At 38.1% G+C, this 13,111-nt stretch overlaps 1 protein-coding gene and 1 long non-coding RNA gene across 2 annotated transcripts in view; one reads left to right on the forward strand and one right to left on the reverse strand.

Moving 5' to 3' along the window:
• The window catches only part of LOC114014995 (uncharacterized), a 104,804-nt gene extending 93,847 nt beyond the window's left edge, over positions 1-10,957 (forward strand). The window contains exons 5-6 of the long non-coding RNA XR_008732022.1: positions 113-155; positions 8,432-10,957. This is a non-coding gene — a long non-coding RNA (uncharacterized LOC114014995). The remainder of the gene's footprint in view (positions 1-112; positions 156-8,431) is intronic.
• PLXDC2 (plexin domain containing 2) overlaps positions 7,031-13,111 on the reverse strand; it is a 271,382-nt gene continuing 265,301 nt past the window's right edge. The window contains exon 14 of the mRNA XM_055709000.1: positions 7,031-7,472. Within this exon, the coding sequence (XP_055564975.1) occupies positions 7,356-7,472 (117 nt within the window). The 3' untranslated portion in view covers positions 7,031-7,355. The remainder of the gene's footprint in view (positions 7,473-13,111) is intronic.

Below are 13,111 nucleotides of genomic sequence, written 5' to 3' on the forward strand. Positions count from 1 at the left end.
CATCAGTGCTGCAGAAGGTACAGAGTAAAACAGAGTGACATGGCTGTGTGTCACCTTTTGCAGTAACAGAGTGCTCTTGTTTTTGTATCATCTTCATCTCTCACTACTCTAGGTCCTGCACTGAGAGAACACTTGACAGCAGCTGGAGGAAGCAGGTGAGTGTGGGGGGGTGCAAGCGTGCATGTGCACAGCTGCAGGGCACCGTGCAGCACAGAAACAAGGCTGTGCTCATGCCTCCTCTCTCACCCTGCCGTGCTTCCCTTGTGGGGCTGCTGAGGAGACCTTTTGCTTGTGCTCACTGCTGCCAAGGTGGGGGTGGCGAGAGGTTACCGCTTAGTGAGGTGCCCACTGCCTCTTTGCTCCTTGGGCAGGAACGGCACCGGCAGTGCTCCGAGCACCCCCTGCCCTGTTCCCAGCCCACACCACGCTTGAGGGGCTGTGGCTGGGGGGGCCCTCAGCCTGCAGGCCAGTGAGCACTGGAGGTGATTTCATCCAGTGACACTGCAGCTGTGCACGGTTTCTGTTCTACAGAGTGAGTGATTTTCAGTCACACTCCATTTGTAACCTTGACTGCCAGATTCCTCTCTCTAGAAATGGGATTCCTTCTGGAAACAGGCCACTGTGAAAACACCCATGTGTCTGTGAGAGGCACGTCATTTTGGGAATGCAAACAGGGGTGCGTGTTTGTGGTGTGATCCTGACACGCCTGCAGGTGAGGCAGGGCTGAAAAGCTTTAAGCCGAAAAGCTTAGATAAAAGGACACCCACCATTGCTGATGTGTAGTCAAATGTGACAATCAGGTTACAGTATCATTTGCTACCTCCCAAAACAAAACAACTCTCATTGAAACTGAAAAAAAGAAAGATCTAGTAATAAAAACAGCAGTCCAAAGCTAGACAGGCTCAAATTATATTTGTTACTAACAGCTAGTGGGTACCTGAGCAAAAACTGTGCCACCCAAGCAGTCAATAAACTCTCTTTCAAACTAATATTAGCAATTAATAAAATGATTTTTTTTAATAACTATGCCAAGGGAAAAAATGCAAAACTGCATGGGAAGAGTTTAATTAATATCCCTAAACACTATCTTCCCAGAGAGACAACAGAGACAACAGGCATCTGTATTCACTAATTGGGAAAAAATATCTGCTGAGTTAAATGGATGTAATTAAGAGTAATGTCTTGAGGCTTGCTTTTAAAGTCCTTTTGCTGCTTTAAAAAAATCATCTGGGACAAGTTTTCCACTGAAGAGACCAGTAGTTTGTTTGACCGAAGTGTCTAAATAAACAAAAAGTTTCCAAGAGATTCAGAATTCAGCATGCTAACTCCCATGGGCAAAATTCAGTCAATAACAGGAAAATCTACCTCCAGATAGCTGTATTAACCAGAACCCACACACAGAAGAAAAATCAAGTGGAACTTTTTTCAAATTGAGGGTTATTTTGAGTGACACTGAAAGCGGTCATTTCAGTGTGTAATTTGGGGCTTAAGGGAGTGCAAGAGAGCAAAGTACTGAGAATGCAGAGTTAGATTAAGAGGTGGGAAAGAACCAAAGATGAGAATAAAAAAGTGAGGCAGGAGATTGTACTGAAAAATCTTGCAAGAGACAGAGAATTGCATCAAAAAGTGTCAGACGTCCTGAGAAAAAACGTGGAGTCAGCACGAGACCCACTGAAATGAGCTGTGCACAGAGGAGCACCTACTCCACTTGGAAGAGAACCATGCCAGGAGATGAGACTCCTCCTACCTGAAAGATACTTTATTCCACTTAGTATCCTCAGCTGTTTTCATCGCCATAAAAAATTAAAAAGGCAAGACACTCTCCTAAGATCCGACAATAAACTGATAGTTAAAGGACAGCTTTAGGATTATGATACTCTCTAAATCAAGTTGAATCAGCCCACAGACTTGAATATTTTATCAGTCCTCTGGCCATAAAGATATCGGCTACTCTGGATAAAATGAATGTCATTTTTCCCTTTCAGCTCTATGCAAGCTGCATCCTGCTTTGTCATATTTGGCTTCTGCTAAAGTACTGTTCTACCTCAAAACACTGCCTGTGGTTCAAGCTTTTTCCCCACATAAACCCTCCATGAGGTGAAACAGGGACTCCTGCAGATTTAGGCAGAAGCTAGTTGTTCTGGTGACATTTCTGACTTCTAAAATGAGGGAGCTGGACATGAAGGAACACCTCATGTGTTCTCACTCAGTGCCGCTGGCACATGATAGTGATGCTCTCAAGGCTGTACATAAGGTCTCTTGCCCTGTCTCTAGAATATCTGGGAATACTGACACCTTTCCCCTCCTGCATTGTTCCCTTCTCCTCATCCTACTTCAAAAAAAAAATGCCACCCCCTCCCCCAAACAAGCACCCAAACCCAATTTACCACATCCATAAAGAAAAGTAGCAGCAAGTATCAGTCCCTGAAGCCTCTGTGTAAAACATGAGAATTAGAGTGAATGCTACATCATTACTCAGTAGCATTTAATTTTGGAGGTTTTAGGCTTCAAGCTTCCAGTAGCTCTCTGCAAGAAGGTGCACATGTATAAGGACTCCAATGATCTTACTCTGGAGAACAATGCTTGCTGCTATTCTTTCTCCTCACTGAAAGCAATAAATTCCCTGAAAGCAAAAATATTGATCTGAGCTGAATTTGTGCTCTATCCCTGTTCTTTTCCTAATGGCTAATGCTATGGCTGCAGTCACTACGGTTTGGCACAGCAGAGATACCTTCTAGGTGGATGTCAAATCTTGTCATTATACAAAGCTTCATTGCTTGTGTCAGAAAATACTAATGCAGCCATTGTTTCAGCCACTGTACGTACGCAAAGTGAAATTTTCCTTTGACGGTCTGTGAGCTGGAACATTAACCAATATGGGGCACCCTGCATGCTCTAGTCACCCACCTACTACGTGAAATACTGTCAGCTCATGACAACTGCTTGCAGTCTTGTTCAGAGATTCTTTACAAATAAAAAAGATGGATGTTGTCATTTATAGTTGTTTTTGCTTATCCAGGAGGTGCTCCAATAGAGTATAGAAATATTCTCATGTTTTCCTTGGAAGCCTTACTACTCTTCTGCAAAGAAAACATCTTCCCTGCTCACTGGCAAATTGGCTTAACCCTTTTCCATTGCTGTCCACATTTGGATGGCAAACCAGTGATTCAACTATTCAGCCGGTTCAGATATTTTTGTAGTGAGAGTTTTATGGTTTGAACTCTGTTGACCAAGGAAAAAAGGTAAAGTTTGCAAAGTCAAATACTCTGTTCACCTTGTAAAAATCTAATTTGGCTTCCACAATTTTTCAAAATACAGTGACGCATTACATTTTCCCCCAGAATTCCATCACACGCATTATTTGTAGAAAATGAACTTGATCTGAAGCCAGATTATAATGGCACATAGAAGGAGGTTGTTACTTACAAGACATCTATGTAATTTGCAGCAGAAGCTTTGAGAACAAGGAAGGCAGTTATAATAAAAGGAGGAACAGTTTCACATTGGTCTTCTCTGGAAAATTGTCTCCCTTCACAGGAATGCTCAGAACTCAAATAAATCAAGGTGTATGTATTCCTAAAGTACAACGATGATGGGAAAAGGAAATAAATTCCATGGAGAGGGGAAAGAAAAAAAAAAAAAAAAAGTAGTCTTCTGAGCAGGCTCTGGAAAAAGTAAAACAATATTTGAACAAGGAGAAAAATATGGAATACCTGCTTCTTAACAACAGCCTGCATTTTCTATGTCCAATGCATCACAGGGTGCACTGAGAAACATAGCAGGTGATTAAATAAGACTGCATCATTATATGTATAAGCATGGGAGTGAAATCACAATTCCACTTCTTCAACACTTCCATAATTTCTTAGTATCCGAATATAATTTTTCAAATGTAAGGATCTTTCTTCAACAATCTCTGTGTGTGATACATGTATCTGATTTATTGCTTCATCTTATTGAGATTTAAAGAGCTATTTAGTAACGTGCTTTGAATCCTTGCTGTTCAAACTTTCCTCTGTTCTGTGTAACAGGATGAGCTGAAGCATAGCACTGTGACTGTTAGGTGTTATGGAGCATTTAACACTAAAATAGAAAATAATAAGAAATGATTATTTGGGAGATCTTGCAAACATTCCATGCATCAGGTACACAAATTTACAGGGAAGTTTGAGTTAAGATAACTGTTAGAATAAATGACACTGTAAGTAAGTATTTAAACAAATGAAATATTCTGAACTACTTTCAAATGAAGGACCAGTGGGAATGCTAGTAAAGCCACTGTTTCAGAGACCTGGATGGAAATTTCTTTATGAATTGCTGAATAATATTTCAGCTGGATCTCTGAGAGAGGGCTATGTGATACTTTTTTGGTCTGGACCAATTATCCTGGTGTTTTATAAAATAATAAGAATAGGATTCTCAATTAATGTCAATATTTCATCACACCTATAGATTAATATTTGTATAATTTTTAATGTGGCAACTTTAATTATTAAAAAATTAGAAAACCAGATGGAATTACAAAACAGCAACAGATTACTTAACTTTTGCCTAGTGGGGTAAGTAGAACATACCACAGAATATATAAAAGCAGACACCAATGAGACACTATACATCCATTAGTATGCAGGAAGTTTTCGGATATCAGTTCTTATCAGACATAAACATATGCCTATCATTCTTATTAAATTAACCCAGCAACTCATCATGCTATAATCCATAGCATATAACATCATAGCAAAAATTAAAAGAAGTACACTATGATGCTCCCCATAAACCAGTGAAATCGGTCACCAAATTATGAGATGGACAAAGAGTGAAAAAAATAACTGCTATTATTTTACAAAGGAGTATGAAATTTGAGTTAGTTTGAAAACACTAACATCCTTCAGCTGTGCAAGAGGGCTTTAAAACAAAATTAATCAAAATTCTGGATTTTAAAATTGTTGTTGTGTTTGTCTAATCATGTTACAAACATTCTGTCAGCTCCATTGCATGACATGTATTACATACATGGGTAAAACCATGGAAAACATGAGTGAATCAGCCAAAGTGCAGACCTGAAAACCCATAATAATATAAATCTTCTTTACCTATATGGAACATCCCTTGAACTTATTGCAGTACTGTGTAGATTTTTTGTAAATGTCTTAGTATAATTTGCCAAGATGTGCTCTGAAATACAAATAATTTCAAACTATTCCAGCATGCTTCAAATAGAAGCTCTACAATTGCTTCATTTAGCCAATGAACCCTAGCTGATGACTTCCAAGATTCCTAGAAAAACTAATAATAAGTATTGCACACCAAATACGTGTCTAAATGATGTGCACTGATATGTTTTTATTTAATAAAAATGAGTTTCACCATATATATATGTGCATACATTTGGTTATTGCTATTGGAATTAACAGCCTGCAATTTAATCCAAGCCTATTAGAAACAGGGCTCAGCAGACCCACACAAATTGAAATGAATACTTGCCACAGGCTTTTCACCAGGCTTCGAGACAATGTGTTTGTTAGTACCTTCAGATTAATACCAGTTAGGTTTTGAACAGTTTCAGTCTCACGCTAGATGATTTAGAACAGATGAAAATAAAAGTGTGTTATCCAAAAGAAAAGAATACAGAAAATACAGTATTGTATTATTTACTGAACAAAATAACAAGTAAAAATCATGTCTGATTTTTTTAAAACAGCATTAAGTAATCAATTTTAGACCATACAAGCATCAACAAGAAATGTAAATGACTGTACTGTTAAGGTGGCATCTACAACTTTTTTTTTCACTGCTTGAGATCCGAAATTGCAAATACCTCACTTTAAAATTATTCAAGTGACTTATACAGTATGTAAAAAATCTAATCGTCAATGACTATGATGAAATGTACATACAATACCTGAATTTAATATTTTAATAGATCAGGCCCAGATCATCAAAGCATTTAGGTTCCTACTCCTCATGGAAGATCTGGGTCTCAGTGTATATTTAACCCCTTCCATGAAAGGAGTAATTGTTTTGATGGTGTGAATTTATAGTCTTGTCTTTCCCTACAATGGAGGGAAAGGGTCAACACTAAAGAAAGAGTGGTTCCAATAGGCAGAAAGGTTATGGCACTGCAACTACACGAACCACCTTCCCTACACAACATAAAAATATTCTAATATTAAGGATTATTTTACAACTCCGTGGAAATATGCAGTAATGCAATCCATTTCCTTTGTCTGGATGACAAAAATGCTGTCTTAACAGTCACAAGAGCCTGCCTTGTGTTAGCTATAAAAAAAAAATATATTTATATATATATTTATGCAACTACTATGTGCATTAAACAAAATCACTGTATGAATCAGCAGGGTTCAAGAACATTTGTATCTGAATGTCTGGAAGGGGTGCATTGAAGTCTGTGGTGCTTCTCAGTAAGGACTCACAATGAAATGGCAAAGGATAGAAACCCATTTGTTGAAAATTGTATTTTTTGTATCACATTGCCTAAGATATGGTCCATAAGATCTCTGGCAGCCAAAAGGATCTGTTGCCTTTACTTCAGCCTACTGCTCAGAAATGAGATATATCCTTTGAAGCAAACCTGATAATCAATTTTTAGTAAACATTGAAACCAAATATCAGCCCAATTTCATTGTGAACGCCCATGAAATAAAATAATTTCAACACTGTGAAAATTCTCTGTTGTCTTAATTTCTTACCAATTTGTATACCATGAGTTGTTTAGAAGAACAGTAATCAGCAATGTACGAGAAACATTGTACTACTCCTGGAAAGCATATACATTGTGACTTGCTCAGTTAGGTGGGTAGGTTAATTTAGAATTGAAAAGTGAGTGTATTTCACATCCATTTTTAGAAGTATTGGAAAATTCCTTTTTTTCTTCTTTACCTGCATTACACTGAGATACTTTTCTCACTCACCTGTGAACACTGATCAGTGCTGTTTTCACTGAAAGGGTACAGATTTGTCACTCCATCTTTGAGATACCAGAGAAGAACACTTGAACCGTAGGGCAATACCCTTGTGCACCAAAGCTTTATTATATTTTTGACTACTGTGCATCCCCATACCTAAAGCCAATAACATGGCACTTGTGCCATAATTCTGATACCGTCAGTGTCCACTGACAAGTGTTCTGCATGAACCATTGTGTCTCAGTCCACTAACAAAAACTATTGTGCAGTGGTAATCTGGTACCTTAGATAGTTTTTCTTCTTGGACAAAGCTTATCCAAAATCTTCTTTCTATCAGACTACAGCAGCTTAGGGCTCCTTTTCTTTAAAGAGAGGCAAAGTAAATGTCTTACACCTGTAGGCCAGTACTGGTGTTCTGTCCTAGAAATTTTAGCACTGCTCTGATACGATGAACCCTTCTTTTTCTCCAACTGGTTCCACTTCAGCATAGGCAGGATGTCCAGATCCTCTTCTGAATTTCATTGCTGGCCATCTGCTTGGACGTCGCTGTAACAGCAACAATAAGAAAATAAATTTTCAGAATATGAAAGGTACAACAATAAATAATTAATAAAAAACTTTAACAATGCCTTCTAATTTCGGTCTAATACTAAAACCCACTCCGTGTAGTTGTTACAGGAATGGAGAAGCACAGTTCACCAGCAGCAAAAGTCAGAGGAATTAATACCTCTTTCTAAATCTGTGGCTGATGGCTGTTCTTAAACACCTAAAAAAATACTGCGAGTCCCAGCAATGAAGAAGATGAAACGGCTCCTGTCTAAAATAGTTTATCAGTGGATCTGTGACTTTTGTCATATAAAGAACTGCTGATCCACCACCTCCTAAAGGATCTGTCCACTGCTCTTCCTTCCTAGTTCTGCATAAATATTTGCTAACATACTCTACTCCAGGGGAAAACGTGTAGCAGAGTCAACAGAAACTGTGCTTTAAAAAAATATTCAGAACAAAATTCTGACATGCTCATGCAGGACTGCCAAAAAAATGAATATATCAAGTGCCGTAATTTCTACTTGAGTAGTTTATTTGATGGTTCAAACAGAAGCAACCTTTTGCATTTAAACTTTTATGACCTTTAGGTACAAGGGTCTTAGAAGTTCTAATCAATTTTCATTAGGATATTTGGTGTCTGCTTTAAAAACAGCTAATAAACAGGGAAGAAAAAGATCTTTTCTAGGGTGGATAAAACAATTCCTGTATGATTATGATACCTCTGGGATGGAAACATGCTTTAAAAATTCTGTATTTTCAAACTAATTGATATCTGGGAAGTTTCAGACTGGGCGATCAAGCTGAGATTCTGTTAAAGGGAATACTTTCAGGTAACCAGGAAAACTCCTTCTTAAAGCCAGGTAACAGAAGAGGCTCTCCTTAAATGATTGTTCCCTATTGGAAATCTTATCTGCTAAATATGCTGACACATACTCCTTTTTCTTTACTGTCAACAGTTACAATCTGCTTGGAAGGAGGCCTAGAAGATGCATCAATCTATACAGAAACACTGCAGGAAAACGAGAGGAGAAACAACGACGTTAAGTTACAGCCTGTATTTCCATTGACAGTTCAAAATCTAAACAATTTTACTTTATGGTCTTTCTTTTATCTGAAAGTAAACATTGCATTTGATTTTCCTTCGCCATAATATCCCATTTTGGTTGCCTTTCAATCCCTAAGGATATTTCATGCTGCTGAGCGGCGGTGTTGGGGATCACAGAACAGCTACGGCCATGACATTATGCTGAGACTCATGGTGCTGTTGTGCAGCAGCCACCAAAGCAACCTTGGGGGACCACTGAATCTTCTTACCAACAAACCACACAGCTGTCTGCGGGTACAGCACAAAGTTGTCCTCAGAGATCACCGTTAGGAAGAGACACTATAAAAGCAACTGGTTCCTTTTTCTCCCATTGCAGGATCAGGTTACTTTTGAGGCATTCAGAGTTAAATTCTGTTTGGCAGGTAATTTAAAATCCCAGGCCTTTCAATGCAGCAGCTCCCTGCAATGTAGGAAGGCAGGACACTGTCCTCTTTAATGGATGTCTTTTCCTAATAAGAAAACTTAGTCTATTCAAACTTTGGAAACTTTTTTCTACCTTAGCTTGTTTCAGAGTGCTTTCAAAATTAAGAACAGTTAGGTTACTGTTAAAGAAAAAGGGTCATATTCTGTTCCCACACTCACTGAAGTAAATCAAGAATAATTCAATTAAATGTAAAGGACTTATTTCAGATTTACACTGGTATAAATGAGAAAAGAATTTGACCGAGAGGTCTCTAATGAAAAGAGAAAATGAAAAACCACTGGAAAAATAGTAAGAAAAATTATTAGAAACAGTCTCAAATGGCAGCATGTAAGGATGAGCTCAGTTTTAATCTATTAAGTTCCTCCCTAATTTCATTTTAAGATGTACCCATGATTAGTTGCTAAATCTACCATTTTGAGCTACTCACAATGCCATACAAGATAAACAGCAGCTGTTGTTCCAGAGATAAACCAACAGATTCAAAGGTTATCTCCAAATACTACAGTTACAGCTTTTGGTGGTTTCTCTTCATGCCTGAGATGAGATTTTCCATTCCTAGTGACAGTCTGTTTAATTTCAACTTCTTTGTGTGCATGTGGGTAATGTAAGTGGTTGCCAGTCTTAAAAGAGAGCACTGACAAGCTATCAATTCATTGACATTACGTATGGACCCCACAAAAGCGGTAGATATGACGGTTTTAATCGATAAAAACAAAAGCCACTTCATTGATGTTGTGAGATACAAAGCTCCTTGTGTTACTGAAGCAGCTCAGGAAAGGCCTAATGCATTCTTCCCCTTTATTCTCTGTGAAGGAGATTAATCAGAAGATACAAAAACCCTACCCCCCAAAAAAATCCTAAATGCCAAACCCAAATAAAACAAAACAGGGAGAAAGCAAGCTGGGTATTTTAAATAATTCCTTAGTTTTGTTATCCAATTTAACATGAAAAAAATCTGTTTTTTCCTCTAGAATTAGAAGTCTTAAAGGAAATCCTCTGAGCTGTGGCAGAGGAGTTGTAACCCCTGCTTCCTTTCAGTGTGTTACAAAATGGGAAAACAGGACTAGGATTTTTTAATGGGACCAAAGCTTCCTTGGGTTCATTATTTTAAGCAAATAAGTTGAGGGAAAACAGCTTGTGACCATACAGGACCAGGATGCAGAAGATACATGTCAGGATGTAGAAGAATAATTTATGATACACATCAAACAAAAAAGTTAGTTCCTATTGAAGATCAGTGAAATAAAATGAAAGAAACCAGCCGATGGATAATCCATCGAAAGTGAGATCTACCTTTCATATTTCTTACATTATGCCTGCCTACACCGTTGTTGCTGGCTGTGCAGTTTAATTGACTTCGTACAGTAATACTAGAGTATTGCTAGAGGCTAGAGTAAGTGCCTTTGTGTGAGTCACAGAATCACAGAATGGTCAGGGTTGGAAGGGACCTCTCGAGATCATCTAGTCCAACACCTGCTGAAACAGGTTCACTTAAAGCAGGTTGCACAGGATCATGCCCAGGCAGGTTTTGAATATCTCCAGGAAAGGAGACTCCACAGCCTCTCTGGGCACCTGTCCCAGTGCTCTGTCACCCTCAAAGTTTTTCCTCATATTCAGATGGACTCTTGCAGTGGAAATCTTGCAGTAGAGGCAGAATGGATACAGTTTGTCTCACTTCTGAGAAAAAAAAAAAAAAAAGAGGAGAGGATTCTATGTATGAATACTAAAAGGTGGCGACTGGAGTATCCTCTCACTGTCACATAGAAAGGTCTCCAAGTGTGTTCTTCTTTTGACATCTTTCAACATGAAGGAATTTTGAGCCTTATAAGGCATCTTTTATCTATAAAAAATGATATGAAGACAAATGCATGAAGACAAGTTTCTGTCAGTAAGGGACAGAAGGAACTTGGCAACATGTATTACATATTTGATATTATTACATCCTACCCTCTACTATCCCCATCCCATAGTCATCCTATCTTTCATTCAGTACAGAAAAAATGGAAATGAACATGATTCTGTAAAGATCTGCAATGTCATAAGAGCAGTGAAGGGGAAACATAATGAAAAATCTGCCCTCTCTCTGTCATCTTCCCAATACTGCCACACATGCACACACCTCACTCTAAAATTTTTTTAAAAGATTATCAGAAAGTTCCTTTGTACATTTCAACCAGCAAAAAGTCCCAGAGTGCTTGTGCATGGATCAACTCAGCACTCCTATTCAGCAGTAAACCTTGAACAGCAAATTTCACCAAGACATTCTCTTTTCAAACTGAGTTTACATGAGTATAAACACTTGAATTAGCATGAGAAGGTCAATCTTTCAAAGTCTTGAAAGACTCTCCAGAGCTCCCTAGCAGACTTCATTTCCCACTAAACTACACAAAAGCTGGTCACTGAACCCTTTTTAGGCTGAATGCTCTGATGTAACTTTCTCTTCTCCACCTATTGATTATTTTCCTGTATTTCAGATCTTTCAATCATTCAGAGGACTGTTTCACCATTTCTACTGAAGGCTGCATCTTACATTTCCGTCACTGTCAAGTTCTTTGTCTAATTCAAGGTCACAAAAACATTTAAATCTATTTAAAAGCCATATTCTTTAACGACACTTTGCCAACAAGGCCTATTTAACCCTCTTAACTGAAAATATGTAAATACAGAGCTATCCAAATTCTGGATCAATTGTCAAAACCCTAGAAAAATTGTAATGACTTACTCAAATGGATTATGAAAAGGCAAAAAACTATAGTAAGGTCTATTACTAAATGACCATACATTAACCTGATACCATTAAGACCCATTTGTCTAAAATGCACTGGTCCACTGTTAATCTATCTCAGTAGCCAGGCCTTTTGCTTTCTTACAATGAGGAAGTATCTGTTACCAACTACCTTGCCCATAAAATGTATTTTTGTGCTCAAAGTTACTTGAAATATTGTTTATGCAATTATAATTTGTGCATCAGTCTTTAACCTCTTCTAGAAACACTCAATTTATTTAGCAGAACAGAGTCAGAAATAGATGAAGTTTCTAATATCTGACAATGTACTACTGCTATGTATTTCCAGGAATAAGAAAAGATCCATTGTCTGACACCATGTTAATCCAGTATTTTGAAGAAACTGTTCTGAAATAAAGATTGCTTCAGACTTAAGATTCAGTAGGATAATTTACCAGCTTCATTTTTTTTTCTTTTTGATAGAAGCGCTTGTTTAAAGTGTCTCTTTGTAATTTAGACCACTTCTTGTTACAACAATGTTTCTGCAGTCTTACATTCATCTAAGTAGCTGACTGCTCATGGACGAGAAACAGAATGCCTCCTTCCTCCCCACCTTTGACTTTTATTGTCAGTGTTGATTATTTATTTTAGTGCTTCTCCCTTGTGGCTGATTGCTGAGCTGCTGGTTCCTGCTGAACTGGATAAGCCTTGGAAAAAATAACTTTACTATCAGTACAAGGCAATGACAGTGAGATCAATGACAACACCTCAAATGCCAGGACACCGCAGGACTTTGAAAGAAGAGAAAAATGATACTTGTTCTCTTTTTTCATCGTCATCTTCATGAAACACAATTGAGCCTGAACTTCTGGGCAAAATCAAATTGATGACCATGTCAAGCCTTTTTCACACAAAAAGCATAATCCCCTGTAAAAAAAAACAACAAACACAACACCCTCCCCCCCAAAAAAAAAAACCACCAAAACCCCACCAATGGGCCATATCCCAGAAGAAATCAGCAGAGCTGTGTGAGCTTCATCACCTGTCTAAACCATCTGAGGATTTGACTCTTTTTTAAAAATGCCTTCTTTCTTTTTTACTCTCTCTCCTATGTACTTCTCCTTTGTTTGAAGACATACACTGCATTTGCGACATTAATGCAGAAGCCTGGAAACAGTGCATGGACAACAGGGATGGATATTAAATGATGGCTCTTATTTGTGAAGTGCTGCTATGAGCAGAAAAGTATAACGGTGAGCCAGAAATACCCATAAATTCCCTGAGCTCTGAAAGTCCAAGAGCTGTTTCCAGCTTTTTTGTCTATTTTATCCTTTTATTTCATTCCTCTAAGCAGACGGGGGATGAGCAGAAGGTCAAAATCT

The sequence above is a fragment of the Falco cherrug genome, chromosome 4, assembly GCF_023634085.1.
Source record: "Falco cherrug isolate bFalChe1 chromosome 4, bFalChe1.pri, whole genome shotgun sequence".
NCBI classification, from domain to species: domain Eukaryota; kingdom Metazoa; phylum Chordata; class Aves; order Falconiformes; family Falconidae; genus Falco; species Falco cherrug.